The following is a 17,330-nucleotide window of genomic DNA, read 5'->3' as shown; positions in this document are numbered from 1 at the left end:
CTAGGTAAATATTACACAACTTTTTTTTCCTCTTTTTTTAGATAATAGTAATTATTACTATTAGTTTCACGCAAAAACGTGAAAGAAAGCGACAACTTTGCTGAAACATGTTTGAGCTTTCACGGTGTCCGTAGTTCCCCAGACAAGCGCGTCACAACGAGCTCGCGCGTATTTTGCCGCCTGGACGGAGCGGCAGGAAGACGCAGGGGAACCGCATCTGATGGGGAAACGCGGATTGACGTAGCAGCGGCTGGGCTGACACAGTTTACAGTCTACAGTTAACTCACTTTGTCACTGAAATCAATCTGTCTGGTAAAGTTTTTAGTAACCATGAGTTAACAATGCCTGGGGCAGCTGCTATATAAACTACTGGGGCAACACCGTACTCAACAGGAGACGGCCCTCCTTCTCCAGCTCTCATCAGACATATAAAGGCTTGGATCCCTGAAGTCATATTCTGGCCGGGGGCCGCCGCCCCCCACACTCCCCCCATAGCTCCGCCCCTGAAAACCGAAACGTTCCAAGTATCACTTCCGGTCCGGCTGGTTCTGGTGAGATGTAGCGCCTTTTAAACCTAGACTAAAAACCTGGTCAGCGTTGAAACATAATCAATGAAACATTGATCAATAATCTGATGTGACGTTGTTCACTGTTTCTATGACTTTGTGTTTTTATGATTAAAGCTCTTTGAAATGCCTTGTTGCTGAAATGTGATATACAAATAAACTTTGATTCGATTTTGGTGGTTGAATGTAGTGTTAGCATTAGCTTCAGCTAAAACCCGTGTTGGCATAGTGGTCATGTTTTAGCTAGCTCTTTTCTGAACGGTTCCCACTGCTGGTGAAAATATCTCGTGTTTAAAATTCATAACTGAACAAGAAGCTAACCATCAGGGTGAAGTCTCCATGTTTGCCTTCCCGTTCTTCAGTAGCTGCATAGCTTAGCAGTAAAGTCTGGTGTTTGATGACTAACAGAAGAAACTTCCTGTGTTCTGCTTTCCCTGAGATTTATTTCCAGGTCCAAGCTGCAGAGTTAGCCTGAACATGAGTCGGGATCACAGTTTCCTGTAAAGTCCCTCCTGATCTCATGCCTCTGAGCTGCTGCTCACCAGTCAGATCACCAGTCTCTGTTTGGTGCCTGGCCAGGACTTTCTGAAGAGACCTCTCATGTTCTCCATCTGCCTGTTTGCGTTCTCTCTGGTTTCCTACTAAGACTATTAGCCCAGCAGGTGTTTGTGTTGCTGAGGGTAGATGTCAAACTGATACGGCTCTCAGACCTCAACATAGACTAAGGGTGTTTTTCCCCAGCCTGTGACGACTCCACCCCAACCGAGCCGGACTTTCTAGTCAAACGAACTGGAGTTTAATCAAAGCCGAGTAAACAAGGCTGGCGTGAATGCACCCTAAATCTGTTTTTCTTGTCTGCGGTATCAACCTTAGCTTGTGTCACACCTGGTACTGAAGTACCCAACGCGACGAACACCACGGCGGTGACGGAGTCTTTGAGGCCAACCGTGCAGCCAAAATGTGACGCCAGGTCTCCGATGATGGCGGTCAGCATGCCGATGACGAAGATGGAGACGATGAAGCAGGCCCAGCCGTTCCAGTAGTCCGTTGGAGGAACGAAGGCAAACAGAAGCTTCCAGAAGACAGTCAGGAAGTGCATGACATAGTCAAAACAGGAAGGCATTTTTTCTTCACCGCAGTCATCATCATCATCACCACCTGAGGAAGGAGACAACATTCCCTGTTGCTTTGTGTGAAAAACGCAGAGAAGCAGGTTTTCTTTCTGCAGCTTGTACCTGAGCTGACAGTGATGGCCTCTACAAACTGCTCCCTCCAGCTGTTCGTCCCGATCACCAGAGCCAGGTTGGTCTTCTTAATCAGTTTATCCACCGTGTTCTGAAACCAGACCAACCTTGAGTTGAAAGTCTGCCTTTCTGTAGACCAGTGGTTACTCTGAAGGCAGACTGAATGCTGTGAAAGTGGCCTGAGGTAAGAACTGGGATATGTTGGACCAAACCGCTGGTGGACAACCAGTGGTCTCACCAGAGCTCCGTCTCTGTACATCTAAAGCTGCAGCCTGGATCCAGGGCAAACAAGACCTCCTGACATTTGGGAGGAACCTGAGAGGCAGAAGCGTGATTTTAGGGATTTACTCTCACCTTGAACTCGTAGGATTCCTCGATGACGACCTCCAGTCGGACGTGTTCGCCCAACATTGGTCTGCCCATCTCTGCAATCCGCCGCTCCTCCTCCTCCTTCTTTGTCAAAACCTCCTCACACACCCCATCTGACAAAGGTCACATGTTTGTTTAGCTGCAGGCCAACAAAGGTAGTGAGGTTTTGAAATGAATGTCTTCTCCAGCTCTGGACACTCAGAGCTTCTTTGAGTTCTCCAGACTCTGATCTCAGTTTGTCTTCAAACTCAACACCAAGAATCTGCTCTGCCTACCAACTGTAGGATGTGATGGGTGGATGGATGGATGGATGGATGGATGGATGGATGGATGGATGGATGCCAACCTGTGATGCTGATGATGTCGGATGGGGCGGGACGGTCTCGGCCCTGGACCTTCCTGTAGATATCTTGACCTGAACAGGTGAACAGGAACTGAATGGACTGAATCCAGAACCGTCCTGTGATCAGAACCAGAGAAGGTTCTGGTTCCAGCCGACACCCAGACACACGTTAGAGAACACTGCCTGAAACGAAAGCGCTCTGATTAAACTGGACCTGGTTTTATGGTCTCCCAGTCTAAACCAGTTAAACCAGAACCTCAACTGGGAACTGAGCATGCTCAGTGCGTCGGAACATACTGAGCATGCTCAGTCAGGACTTCCTGGTTATGGACCGGGTGCAGGCATGCAGTCAGAATGTGAGTTAGGTTGACCTCTGACCCCTCAGACCGTTCTGAACTGGGCCAAACCCAATCAACCAGAGGAGGTGATCGGGTTCAGCAGTGGGCCACCAGAACCTTTTTTGCAGGAGAACTGGCTGGTTCTGGTGTCAGGTCCAGCTAGTGGACCCTGTTCCCATCGGACCACGAGGAGAACCAGTCCAGCCCAGTGGACCTGCAGGAGAAGTTTCCAGGACCCACAGAGAGACGAGTCCAGAACGTCTGACCAGTACCAGGCCTCTGAGGCTCCCATTTAACAAACTGGGTTCATTTCAACTCAGACCGAGCCAACACCAGAACCTGAGACGGGTTCTTCAGTAACGCGGGTAGAGACGTTTGTCCCGGATGACCAGAACCAGACCCAAGCTGCTCAGACGCCTCAGAGCACGGCGGTGCAGGGATGATGCTGTGGCCAGACTGGGGAACGAAAGAATCAAGGTGTTCCATTGGCCTAGTCCAGGGCTTGGCAACCCAAAATGTTGAATGACCATATTGGACCAAAAACATCTGTCTGGAGCCACAAAACATTAAAAGCCTAATATAAGGCTTATAATGAAGACAACACAGGCTTTAAGTGTTTATATTAGCTTATTGTCAAAACGACTAAGTGTATAATTATCATTCATGATTAAATGTTTCTTTAATCATGACGAGCCACGTGACTCTGGGTGCGTTCACACTGCAGCCTGAAGTGACTCAATTCTGATTTTTTTGACGTAATGCGACCTGTATCCGATCTTTCCATGGCAGTGTGAACAGCACAGGTCGGATTCTTTTTCGAATGTGACCCATATCCGATACATATCCAAATACGACCTAACGTTCAGGCCGCATTCATCCGAACTGAACGTCACTGATTCTCAATAAATCTCACTATTCTGCGTCCTGATAAGCGCAAGTGGGAAGAAAAACAACAACCATGACGGATTATATGAGGATTAAGTTGTTAATATGCTGCTCCGGCCGGACAACAACTTGAAATATGTAAGCTAAGCTCCACCGTTAGCCTCCATGTTTACTTCCGCAAACACTGAGCACTTCTTCTTTTCATGGCGGTTGGCAGAACACTGACAACGCTGACGCTATGGCGCCCTCTACTGCGCATGCGGGACACTTTCAGGTCGTTTGCCCGTTCAGACTGCAGAACACATACAGGTCGCATTTACTGGCAGTGTGAACGCACCCTCTGTTGCACGATGGTGCTTTAAGTTTACCTTCCGTTACAATATTAATGTTTTACGTTTCGTTGCATTGATAAAATTTAAAAAATGTAATGAAGAATTCAGATTTTTGATGTAATTTTTATTATGAAGATCGACGGGAAAAGGGTCATTTTTTTCCTGCTCCCAAATGCAGTTTGCATAACGACCGGTCTTTGTAAATATTCATGCTAAGTAATCGAAAAAACAACAAACCAGAATGTGCTTAACCTGCCCCTTATCTGGGCAACAGAGAGCAATAAAACACAACCTGCAGTTATAAAAATGAAGCAGCAGCCTTTTGAAAAGATAGAAATTTAAATTAATACAGTTTAAGTTTGATTTCTATTCAAATGCCAAGCAAGTCAAATGCAACGGTAAAACATATCCTCTTCTCTTTTGACACGCAGCCATCCTCATCCTCAGGATGTTAATACTGGCAAAAATTACTAATCAATTTATAAAAACAACCACTTTGTTACTAAATATATGTGCCTATGACAGGATTGTGTTCATACGTGTTTAATGTGACTCAGGGGTGAAAGTAAGGGGGTAAGGCAGGGTACTGCTACCCCTAAAAGATTTAGCGGGGTTCGCAGTACCTGCAAGAGAAGAGCGGCTGTAAAGAATCATTGGCTTCACTGAGCAGCTGTGAGTTCACCCACTAATCAGCCGCGACTGGTTAGTTTTTCAAGAACAATCTAAAACACAACTTAATCCGTTAATAAATAACTTTTTTCTCATTTCATATTGTTTCTGAACTCTTCATGCTTTATTAGATCAGGGCAGCAACACGTCGACCGCAGAAGTTTTTGAGTTGATCTCAGCATTAGGTGACAAACTGACGCTGAGACCAGCAGGTCTTCCTCTGATTGGCTTATCAAAACGTTCGTAACTTTATTAAAGAACAACATCAACAAAACGTGTTCAAATTAATGACCCAACAACAATAATAACCTCAGTGATTATTGTTTCAACAAGGTGTTGCACAATTTCGTGCGTTTCGGTTCCATTATTAAAATAACGAGCAGAGCAGGAGTTTAAATGAACTCATCAACCAGCTCTGTGTTCAGGGAGGATTATTAATGATCACAAAATAAATATCAAGCCTGAAAACCTCATATCGTAATGGACTGAATGTTTTTAACAATCTCCAGTCGGCTTGTGGAGTGCAGGCGGTTGCCACGGCAACGGGTGGGCTTAAATGACAGAGAAAGTAAAAAGGTGCTACTGGTTTAGAGTTGATCACCTGTTCGGGTTGTTTTACCTTCGTTTACCTTTTCTGTGGCTCTTTACAGCCGCCGTAGTTTCTGAACGTTCAATAAACCACAAACTTGGACTAATTACCTTTGTGAGTATCACGTCATTTACAACAAACATCAAACACGGTAAATATGTTTCATTAAGTATTTAACAAACAAATGGCTTCTACTGCGATAGTTATGTGAAATTAAATTGCCTATTTAAATATAATAGTTTTATTGCTCTCTGGCATCTCGCTTTGAGCTCAGAGTCTGAGAGGATTTTCCTCTATCAACAATTTTTTTGCCTCTTATTTAGTGGAAATATTGATGTTGATGAGATTTTCTCCAAAATTAAAACCTTTTTCCACCTTTATAGCTCCACTGTTGAAAATGAGGCTCTAACATCCACAAATGACAGTGAAATAAAATCCAGTCCATCATCTGGTTTGAGGTGATTCCTCTGGAACCTGTTGGAGGAAAAACATCCCAACTTCAGAAGATGAGCTTTAACCTCACAGAGCTCTGTGGTTCCTCCTGTCAGGGTGAGGAGGAGCCATGTTGGGAAGGTGAAGCTGCAGGATCTGCAGAACAAACAGGTCATGATGCTGGGCTACTGATTGTCCCTCTGTCTGGACACAGGATCAATAGAACCAGTTTAAAAGATAAAATGAATGGTTATATGCCAGACATGGAAAACTGGGATGACTCCATGCCATGAAGTTCAGGATTTAGGTCTCCTGGCATCTCAAGGTTCAACATGGCAGCCAGTGGGCTGAAGGAAACATGACTCCATTTTGTAACAATGCAAGAGCTACGAGCTTTTATCGCTTTGCAAAATTAATCAGCACAGAAACTCCAAAGCACAAAAAGAAGCAATTTTTTGTGTGTGTATATATATATATATATAGTGTATAGTATACTTTTGTCATAGTACCCCCAAGAATTTAAAACTACTTTCACCCCTGATGTGACTTCTGTTTACAGACATCACTGGACAGCTCCTCTACATCGGGCATCTAAGATGCAACTTTAATCTTGACATAGCAGCTAATGTAGCACCGTCCCTGGAAATGTCTTTCCACATGACTGGATTTTTCTGACTATAAGCCACAACTTTGTCCCCACACCTTGAACCATGCAGCTTATAGCCCGGGGCGGCTTATATAAATATATAAACCCAAGAAGTACAGCCAGATGCCCATACCTGAAGCACTCAAAACTGCCAAACAAAGGCTCCAAGCCTTGGCCAGCCGCCTAAAGAGATAGAGAATAAAGCCAGGAGGTTTAACCGGCTCTTCTCCACCCAACCAGCTAAAGTGTACTCTCAATGGCAGGGTAATAACAACAGAGCAGACCCACCAAGGCTGGAGACTGAACAATACTGGAAAGGCATATGGGAAAGGGAGGCGTCCCACAACAGCAATGCACAGTGGCTAACCTCTCTACGAGAGGACCACAGCAACCTCCCTGAACAAGCCCCGGTAACCATCACTGTGTCCAAGAAAGAGTCTCGGGTATGAAAAACTGGACAGCACCAGGGCCTGACATGATCCATGCCTACTGGCTAAAGAAACTCACTGCCCTCCATGAGCGACTGACAGCTCAACTGAACCAGCTGCTACAGAATGGGACTCACCCTGAATGGTTAACTGAAGGGCGCACAATCCTGATCCAGAAGGATCCCTCAAAGGGTTCAGTCCCATCCAACTATCGGCCAATAACCTGTCTCTCTACAACATGGAAGCTCATGTCAGGCATCATAGCAGCTAAGATAAGCGGGCACATGGATAAATACATGAGCACGGCACAGAAGGGCATCAGCATAAATAGCAGAGGAGCCAAACACCAACTCCTTGTAGACCACACAGTCGCCCGAGTCTGCAAAACCCGACACACCAACCTGTGCACCGCTTGGATTGATTACAAGAAAGCCTATGACTCAATGCCACACACTTGGATCATTGAATGCTTAGAGATGTACAACATCAATAGGACTCTAAGAGCCTTCATTGCAAACTCGACGGGGCTGTGGAAAACCACCCTTGAAGCTAACTGCAAACCACTTGCACAAGTGTCCATCAAATGTGGCATATACCAAGGAGATGCTCTGTCCCCACTGCTGTTCTGCATAGGCCTGAACCCCCTCAGCCAAATCATCAAGACTGGCTACGGATACCGACTCAAGAATGGGGCCACAATCAGTCACCTCCTCTACATGGATGACATCAAGCTGTACGCCAAGAGCGAGCAAAACATCGACTCACTGATCCACACCACCAGGATCTACAGCACTGACATTGGGATGTCATTCGGACTAGAGAAGTGTGGCCGGATGGTCACAAAGAGAGGGAAGGTCATCCGCACAGAAGGGGTCTCACTCCCAGAAGGAACAATAGCAGACATAGAGCACAGTTACAAGTACCTGGGAATACCACAAGCAAATGGCAACCTCGATGAGGTCACAAGGAAAGGAGCCACAGCCAAATACCTCCAACGAACAAGGCAAGCCCTGAGAAGCCAGCTCAATGGCAAGAACAAGATCCATGCAATAAACAGCTATGCCTTACCAGTAATCAGATACCCTGCAGGAATAATTAGCTGGCCAATGGAAGAGATAAAGACCACGGATGTTAAGACTCGGAAGCTACTAACCATGCATGGAGGGTTCCACCCCAAATCCAGCACCCTGAGACTGTACACGAGCTGTAAGGAAGGAGGCAGAGGACTAGTGAGTGTGAGAGCCACTGTCCAGGATGAAACATCCAAGATCCATAAATGCATCAAGGACAAAGCCTCAATGGACGATGTGCTCAGTGAATGTCTCAGGCAATGGGGAACAGAGGACAAGGTGCTGGAGGAACCATCATGGGAGGACAAGCCCCTACATGGGATGTACCACCGACAAATAACTGAAGTGGCTGATATCAGGAAATCCTACCAATGGCTGGAGAAAGCTGGACTCAAGGACAGCACAGAGGCCCTCATCCTGGCTGCACAGGAACAGGCCCTAAACACCAGAGCAATAGAGGCTCAGATCTACCACACCAGACAAGACCCAAGGTGTAGGTTGTGCAAGGAGGCCTCTGAGACAGTCCAGCACATAACAGCAGGGTGCAAGATGCTGGCAGGGAAAGCGTACATGGAACGACATAACCAAGTGGCGGGCATAGTGTACAGGAACATCTGTGCAGAATATGGACTGGAAGCCCCGAGGTCAAAGTGGGGAACACCCCCAAAGGTGGTGGAGAATGACCGAGCTAAGATCCTGTGGGACTTCCAGATCCAGACAGACAAGATGGTAATGGAGAACCAAGTCCAGAAATGTGAGAGAGAGAGAGGGAGAGACAGACCACCCGCGGAGGGTGAGAAGGGAATTATATATATATATATATATATATATATATATATATATATATATATACACACACACACACACACACACACGTTTCCTTCTTTGTTTTATTTGTAGGTGCAGCTTACAGTAAGGTGTCTCTCTAGGCTCTCTAGTCTTTTTGTTATTTGGCAGCTTCTCTCTACAGAGCAAACATTCAGGTAATCCTTCTGCATTGGCAATGAATGCAAATGATTTGGTCCAAGAATTGTAAATCTCTCTTCGGCTATTTTCCTCTTTTCCCTTTGCTCTCCATGCCCCCCCCCCCACCTGTCTGTTTGTTTACAGCCCCCTGCCTCGCACCGCCCAGCTGAAAGAAACGTGTCACAGGTTTTGATGCAAATCTTTGTTGACGGAAATGTTGAAATTTAATATTTACCCTACACATTTTTATAGCATTGGAAAACGTTAAGAATGTTTGTGTCATGTTTGTCCTCCTACAGAAACTATATTAAAACAAAAGATAATTCCCACCCCCATTCTTTTCAATTTTCAAACATTTCTGAAAAAGCTCCAGAGCCACTAGGGCGGCGCTAAAGAGCCGCAGGTTGCCGACAACAGAGCCCGGAGCTGATAGAAAGGCAGAGAACCCGGCAGAACTCTCCAGAGCCAGTGTCTCTAGTCCAATTCTGGTCCTGGTCTTGTTCTGGTTAAATGAGAGTCTCCTGGTTTTCAGAGGGTCAGATGGTCTGTAGAATTAGACACTCAAACGTCCACCAGGGGGCGGTGTCTTACCAAACAGCTGCTTGTCTAATGAAACGTTAGAGAAAGGATCAGTTAATGTCAGCCCGTCAGGTACTGAACCCGTCTACCTGAACTGAACCTGACAGCGGTCCTACCTGTCTGGACGAAGCCACCTGTGAGGCCAGAAGAAAAAAACATTGATTTAGGCGTTTGTTTCTGTCTGAAGGGGTGAAAGTTGAAGCAGGAAAGGAGAAAGGAGACAGGAAGTCTGCTTACCGACTTCCTGCAGCAGCAGAGCTGCAGAGAAAATAAAGAGAAGCATGAAGCATCAGAAGCAGTAGGAGGTTCGATCTCTAGATCAGGCATTTCAGCGTGAGACAGTTAGCCGTTAGCATCCCACAGCGTTTCAAAGTGTGAGATAGTTAGCCGTTAGCATCCCACGGCGTTTCAAAGCCTGGGACAGTTAGCCGTTAGCATCCCACAGCGTTTCAAAGCGTGGGACAGTTAGCCGTTAGCATCCCACGGGGTTTCAAAGCGTGGGACAGTTAGCATCCCACGGGGTTTCAAAGCGTGGGACAGTTAGCCATTAGCATCCCACGGCGTTTCAAAGTGTGAGTTAGCCGTTAGCATCCCACAGCGTTTCAAAGTGTGAAATAGTTAGCCATTAGCATCCCACGGCGTTTCAAAGTGTGGGACAGTTAGCCGTTAGCATTCCAGCTTTATTTCCTTCATTCCATGTTGATCCGCCCTGGCTGTCTAAAAATCTAACTTCTTGTCTCCAGCTTGGCTAAACATTGAGTTTCTTTTCTTGTTGGATTTTTCCTCCAGATCCCCTGAAGAGCTCTGGCGCCCCCTGTGGGCCGAGCCCCACACTTTGAAACCCTGCTATAGACGATCTGGGCTTCTACAGCAGCTCCCCCATTCAGCTTCAGAACCCCAGTCCAGTCTGGGACCAGTAGGTCCAGACTGGGAGGTCTGACTGTCTCTGGATCGTTTCTGTTCCAGATAACCTGGACCAGTGTCTCTAAGACCCTCATAGTTAAAAAAGTTCAGCTGCAGCCAATCAGAGCTGAGCCCCTGACAGTCCTGGCCAATAGGAGGCAGCAGAGCGACAGCAGGAAGAAGAGAGGTCAGAGGTCACCAGACAGGTACGGCTCCCACCTGTCCGTCCCCTCCTGCCCCAGCAGGGCTCCTGCAGCTCCAGGTAGAAGCTGGCCTTCCTATCGTATTCCTCATGGTCCGTTATTCTAACCGACACCGTCTTCCTGTGGGGTCAGGGGTCATTAGTTCACAGGCACACAGGCGGGGGGGTTCAGAGAACCGCTGCAACCCTGAACCTAAAATCACGCAACGATCACGGAAACCACAAACATCTGAGGGGGTCAAGATTAGGAGAGGTTAAAGGTCAGTGGGGCGGGGTCAGAGGTCAGGGTGGCGACGCCCCCACCTTTCCGTTCACTCATCTCTAGCAGCTGAGGATCGCCGACCTCCAGGAAGAAGTTCTTGTTTTTCTCATACTCTTCATCATCGACGACGTTGATCCGAATCGATTTGCTGGAAGAGAAGAAAGCAGAGGAAGAGGAGCGAGACGTGATGAAGGACGGGAGGGACGGGAGGACAGGGGGACAGAGGGACGGGAGGACAGAGGGACAGAGGGACGGGAGGACAGGGGGACAGAGGGACGGGAGGACAGGGGGACAGAGGGACGGGAGGACAGGGGGACAGAGGGACGGGAGGACAGGGGGACAGAGGGACGGGAGGACAGGGGGACAGAGGGACGGGAGGACAGAGGGATGGGAGGACAGAGGGACAGGAGGACAGGGGGACAGGAGGACAGGGGGACAGGAGGACAGGGGGATGGTAATAAGTGAGCGGGACGCTGTGACCCAGTCGGTCCTGCAGAGACTCGGTGGAAATGTCCCGGTACCGCTGGTCCATCCACCCTGCAGCAGGTCGGGTTGTCTCACTGGGCCGGGAGTCTGATAGGATCCAACTGGACCACATCTCCCAGCATGCACTGCGACAACTCAGGGAATCCACAGGAGAAACTTTATTCATAAATTCACCGAACCTTCGTCTCAACGCTCTGAGGTTATGAGAAAACACATCCAGGTGTTTGTAAACCTCCGTTTCCTAGGCAACGTCTAAAACCCAGACGATCTGCTGTTTCCTGTAGAAACCTTTCAGTTTAAAACGCAACACAGAAATCCAGTTTCAAATGAGAGTCCGCTCCTGGATTTATTTCCACTCCAACTGATTCCTGACCAGAAACTGACTGGTGTCTGTGTGAATCATGTTTTTATATCCTTGTGGGAACATTTCCTGGTCCCCATGAGGGGAAATGCTGTTTTTGGACTCGGGGTTCAGTCTGTGATGGTTTGGGATCGGCTGTAGAAAATGAATGGAAGTCAATGGGAAGTCCCCACAAGTCATGAAAACACAACTGTGTGTGTGTGTGCGTCGAGGCCAGCACCATGGAAACTCACCATGTTTATTTGATTTCAGCAGACTGAAGTTGTGTTTCCTGCAGACTGAACTGATATGTTTCTGTTTCTGCTGTTTGGATCAGAACCGGCCTGCAGTGCAGCAGTGATTTAGTGCCGTTATGTTGCAGTCGAACGCGGCCGTGACCCGGTCTGTCTCCTGAATTTGGTGTTTTTATTCGGATTTTATTGGGGACTTCCATCAATAAATGAAGTTGAACCTTCGTTTCTCCTCCAGCAGAATCTCATTTTGTGGCAGTGGCAGCCAGTACTGGCAGTTCCAGCAGCTGCCACTAGGGTGCTGACCTGTCTTGGGAATGCTGATGTCAATTTTTGTAAAACGTTTTCATAATATTGAATGTTAGTAAATAATAATTGTTGAAATAATGAGTACCGTTTACTAAAAAGTGTAACATCTGCAATATTTTGACTTCGTTTACTTGATGGAAAGTAGTGGCAGCTGCCACCGGAAGTGACGCTACTAGATGCCACGCTGAGCTTGCTGTCTCTCCCATTTCTAGGTTCCCACCTGGACTCCAGCATTGAACTGGAAACGATGGGAACAATGGGAATGATGGGAATGCCGCATTAGTAGTAGTGAAGTTTATGGAGGTTTGAGCCTCAGGGCACCGAGATGAAACGGGTCAGCAGAACCTGACTGTTCTCTGATGGACGGCGGGTCCACAGAGCTCTGCAGTCCGATCTGCTTCTCGTCTCCGTGGCGATGTGGGCCGGCGCCGTGGCCGTGGGCCAGGTCCGACCTCCCCCAGCGCTCTGACAGGAACCGGTTGCTTTATGGGCGAAGCCGCGCGCTAAGCTGCTGCTGCAGCCGACGGCCTAATAAGGACAAAGGTCCAGGCTGTTTATCTGCTCCTTACACAGGAGCGGCTGCGTTTGGACTAGATGCTAAATAAAACACCGTCCTCTCAGCAAGGACATCTGGAGGACAGACAGAAACAAGGAGCTGTCAGCAGCACCCAGCCAGGAAGAGGAGGGTCCACCCGCAGCACTGTCTCGACACTGTTGGACACCTGAAGACATGTCTGCGGGACAAACAGGACAAAACAACAGCTGTACTCGCTCTCAGTGGGCGGCGTCCTCGCTGACAGAACATTAAGTCTCCCTGCAGAAACTTCTCAGCTTCTAACAACGACCAGCGGCCTGCAGAGAGCGGCTGAAGTTTCTCCTTAAACCTGCTGCTGACTGAAACTCCAGCGACATCAGGCCTGGTGGAGCAGACAGGTCTGAGGACGCCAACCTCAGGCTGACCTCAGGCTGACCTCAGGCCAGAACATCGTCATCATCAGCATGACTTGTACGGTGCCGTACCAAGACACCTAACAGTACCAGCAACAGAATAAAATCCTTTCTAACCAACAAGTTCTGCAGAACCATCTGAACCAGAGCACCCAGGAACCGTTTCTGTCATTGAAACTTGAACAATCCTGTCAGGATCCCAGACAAGCCCCCAATTATTCTATGAGCTGATGTTTGATCTGCAGCATTACACATGTTAACCTTGAATTGGCCCATGTCTGCTGCCAAATGGGACCCACTGGTTCTGAATTACCTCCACAACCTTTGCACCCCTCTACCTGAGAGACTAATGACCTCTGGAGTGGGTCAGGTTTAATCTGAAACTGCTGTCAACTGGCCCACATCCACCTAAATTATGGTGTATTGTAATGAAAAGTACTACGTGTTGTAATGAATGTGACCACTAGGTGGCATTGCTATTGTTAGAAATGCTGCTGGACCCAAACTCCATCATCTTAGTCTGCTGGCGATACATCAACATGAAGACTATGCTACATGCTAGAGTCGCATAAAGTCACAACACGCCTCCAATGAAAGCTTTTCTTTTTCTGCGGAGACACGCCATAACAAACTGTCCCAATCTGAACCGAAATGAGATAAAATATTCGGTTGGCTCTGACATGTTTGAGATCTGCTGGGATTTTATTCCAGCTGTTTGCAGAAGGATGCCAGGTCACATGACAGGATGGGGGCGGAGCTACCAGATAATCTAATACAATCAAAATTCAAACATTTCTAAACCGCAGCTGGTGAACAGGTTTTCATCCACACATCAACATCAGGGACAAAACTGAAACCCAGAAAAATTGGACACTGGAAAAGACCGTTGTGTTCAAGGTGTGCTAAAAGGAGTTAGCCTATCAGAAGCTATGCTAGCCTAAAAAAGAAAAAACATCTCAATGCTAAACATGTAGCAGCTAATGCTAAGCAGCATCCACAGTCCACGTTTCTACAGATGCTTCCTGGTTTTGAGCTCATATTTCTATTTATTCAATAGCAGCAAAAATGGTTTTTGAATTGAAAGTGTTGCTGATTTTGTTGATATGTCGTTTAATTAAATGTAATTAATTAATTACAGACCCTGAAATTAACATTTTTAAGTGAGTGCCACCACTAGTACTTACACAATCTCATCGTTGTCAAACTCCAGGACTCCGTGCGTGTCTTCAAAGTCTTCTCCGCCGCCTTTTGCCGTCCCCTCGATGGTTTTGTACGGCACCGCCACGACACCGCGGGCCCCTGAGTTCCTGGTCACCTTCACCTCCATCACGCCCACGCTCTCACTCACCGTCACCACCGGCTCCTCAAAGCTGAATATCCCGGCATGGTCGTCGTCGAAGATGGTGACGGTGGCCGAGCACGGCAGGCCCAGCCCTGCCAGGCCGTCGGCGTATTTCGCCTGATGGTCGTTTGCTCCGTCTGGTGTGACCCGCACGTTGGTGAGGTGAACCAGGAAGTGCTCGTCTTCCTCAAAAATATCGTCGTCAATGATGTTGATGTGGATTTCCTTGTCGGTCTCGCCGGGTTTGAACACAACGGTTCCTTCGGTGAGATGGTAGTCGGAGCCAGCGTTGGCGGTTCCGTCTTCAGTCCGGTAATCCACACAGACCGTAGTGGTCAAGTCTCCTCCTCGGCGGACAACATTGAGCGCCACGCTGCCGCAGTTCTCCAGACACTGGTAGTTCCCAGGGTCGAAGAAGACCTTGGAGGAGAAGTTGTTGACGGATATCTCAGAGCAGATGTCATGCTGCGTGGCCCTCTTGGCCTGGTCAGCGGCGTGTTTCTTCAGGACGTTGCCGGCTCCTGTCATGATCCTGGTCGCCTGGCAGCGGTAAAAGGCCCGACTCTTCTGCTGCTGGGTCAGAACCTGGTAGTTAGCGAGCTCCATCAGCTGTTCCGTCTCCTTCTCTGGATGTTTCTGCTTCAGCTCCTTCAGGATCCTGGCCAGCTCTCTGCGCGCCTCCTCCTCGTCCAGCTCCTTCGCCTCTCCGTCCGGTAGTTCGTCTCCATGGGAGTTGAGCATTTTTCCGTCCATTTCGACGTCCAACTTCGAAGGGAGATCTGGCTCGCCCTCGGTCTCGATAATCATTCCCTTCTGCTTCCCGGCTCGGTATCGCTTGTACACGTATTTGTAGAAAAGAAGCCTGCGGTCGGCCACATAAGCAAACCCAACACAGAAAGGGAAGAAGAAGAGTGTGAGAAGCCCCTCCCATATCTCAACAACACCTGGAGAGAAAACGGCCAGGATCAGGTATAGCCAGGTGTAAGCAAACACGCTCCAGGTGGCGGTGACGAAAAACACCCGCAGGTGCTTCACCTTCCTGGTCTCCCCGTCGGGAATGACGGACACGCAGAGGCCGATGATGACGAACATGTTGAAGGCGGCGCTGCCTACGATGGTGTTGGGACCCAATTCACCGGCGTCAAAGTTGTGACCGCAAACCTCCACCACGGACAGGAGGATCTCTGGCGCGGAGGAGCCGAGCGCCATCAGGGTCAGGTTGGACACTGTCTCATTCCAGACGCGAACCGTGGTGGTGATCTTCTCCCCGTTGGGTTTCTTTATGATGATCTTCCTTTCCTGAGAGGTGATGACTTCAATGGACGCCATAAAGCGATCAGCGATGATGGAGACGCCCAGGAACATGTAGAACAGCCCCACGAAGTAGATGGTGGCCCTGGCCAGGCGGTCGGGGAAGGCCGGGTTCTCCGGCTTCCACACCGGCAGGATGACGCCCTCGATGCAGTCAGTGCTGCCGCCGCATTTAGTCTGGTTTCTGGCTGTGGTGTTGGACTTTGGCGCCAAACCGGCGCCCCCTGCTGCGGAGCTGGCTGAGATGGCGGCGAACAGGAGCAGCAGGAACGACGGGCGTCCAGCGGGACTCATGGTGAAGCTTCAGGCCTCCTCAACCTGAAACAGACAGAAACGGGCTTCAGTCTGGATCTGGGTTTATGAACGTGGGGGTCAAACCCAAAAACATGACCTTCCCCCTGCTAATCTCTGGATCTCCAGCAGACCAACTTTGACCGATCTGAGAAATATTGACAGTCTGGACCTTCAACAGCTCTTCCTCAACGATCCAATCCACACTGCAAAAAACAAAACCTTACCAAGGATTTCTGTCAAGTTTCCAGCCCTTATGCTTGAGATAATGCAAAATAAACTTTTTAGCAAGAAATAAGTCAAGAATTCCTGAATATTGGTAAAAAGCTGGCAGATTATTTAACCTGGAAAGAAAAAGTTTCTATAGAGGTAACAAATCTGGACAGAAACACCTGGTCGGTTTGGAGCTTCCTTTTGGTCCAGCTCAGTGCAAAGGCTGTGGGGAGGGGTTAGTGAGGTCACCTGGGTCACCACCCTGCAGGTTGCCATGGATACCTGCTGGTTAAGGTGCATCAGAACCACAGGAGGACTGGCGGTGAGGTTCTGGTCAGATCTGGTTTCACGGTTAATGAGAAACATTAAGGCTGAAATCGTCATCTCTGACCTCTGCAGTGACTGAGGCACAAGCAGCTTCATGCAGTCGGTCATCAGGCTGCCGGAGGAGGAAGAGGAGGAACCTACCGTCAGACGAAGAGCAAAATGCTTTAAATCAGAATCTCCACAAAGTTCCAGGAAGTTTTCATCTTCAAAGGAGGAAAATCTCTTCAGGCCCACAGAACCAGCAGAACCAGAAGGCGACGTGAAGACAAGAAGCAGAACCTCGACCTGGTTAGAGCCCAGAAACAAGACGCTGCTTCCTCCTCCTCCTCGTGCTTGTCCTCCTCCTCCTCTTCCTCACTGGAGATGAGAAACGGTCCAAAACAACCAGCTGTAAACAGCCAGAACTTCTCCTGGACCTGGACTGGTTCTGGGAAGGTTTTACTGTATAAATCTGGTAGAAATGAAACCCAGAAGAATCTGTCACTGTGGCTACATCAGTAAGTATTAAACATGTTTTTAATTTTTCCCATCAGACACTTGAATTTCAGGATGATGGCCATTTTTCAAGATGGCTGCCATTTTTGAGCCTTTTTAACTTGTTATTGGAATAAAATGTTTTCTGTTTTCATGACTGGGATGAATTTTATGTCTCATCTTATTTTTTTTGGCTCATCCAGTTTATAAGCCTT

The 17,330-nt window shown here is 48.2% G+C and overlaps 1 protein-coding gene across 1 annotated transcript; it reads right to left on the bottom strand.

Moving 5' to 3' along the window:
• Positions 1–119: 119 nt before the first annotated feature.
• LOC106909666 (sodium/calcium exchanger 1-like) lies at positions 120–17,259 on the bottom strand. Its single transcript, XM_088007734.1, has 11 exons — positions 14,342–17,259; positions 10,865–10,971; positions 10,748–10,754; positions 10,579–10,682; positions 9,694–9,714; positions 9,573–9,590; positions 2,526–2,594; positions 2,165–2,292; positions 1,802–1,901; positions 1,452–1,724; positions 120–217 (listed from the first exon to the last, which is right to left on the bottom strand). Exons 1-11 carry the CDS (start codon positions 16,102–16,104, stop codon positions 120–122), a joined length of 2,688 nt encoding a protein of 895 aa, XP_087863860.1. The 5' UTR covers positions 16,105–17,259.
• Between the last annotated feature and the right edge of the window lie 71 nt (positions 17,260–17,330).

The sequence above is a fragment of the Poecilia mexicana genome, unplaced genomic scaffold (genome assembly GCF_051168715.1).
Source record: "Poecilia mexicana isolate PSO_F unplaced genomic scaffold, ASM5116871v1 scaffold_1, whole genome shotgun sequence".
Classification (NCBI taxonomy): Eukaryota; Metazoa; Chordata; class Actinopteri; order Cyprinodontiformes; family Poeciliidae; genus Poecilia; species Poecilia mexicana.
Note: the sequence above shows the minus strand (reverse complement) of the source record. Positions and strands in the feature narration are given on the sequence as shown.

Bases quoted from the DNA above. Each gene is read 5' to 3' on its own strand.
- LOC106909666 (XM_088007734.1), bottom strand. From the start codon at position 16,104: ATGAGTCCCGCTGGACGCCCGTCGTTCCTGCTGCTCCTGTTCGCCGCC. The intron at 10,972-14,341 runs GTAAGTACTAGT...CTTCTCTTCCAG, and splicing joins TTTGACAACGATGAGATTGT to CAAATCGATTCGGATCAACG. The intron at 2,293-2,525 runs GTTGGCATCCAT...GACCTTTGTCAG, and splicing joins CGACATCATCAGCATCACAG to ATGGGGTGTGTGAGGAGGTT.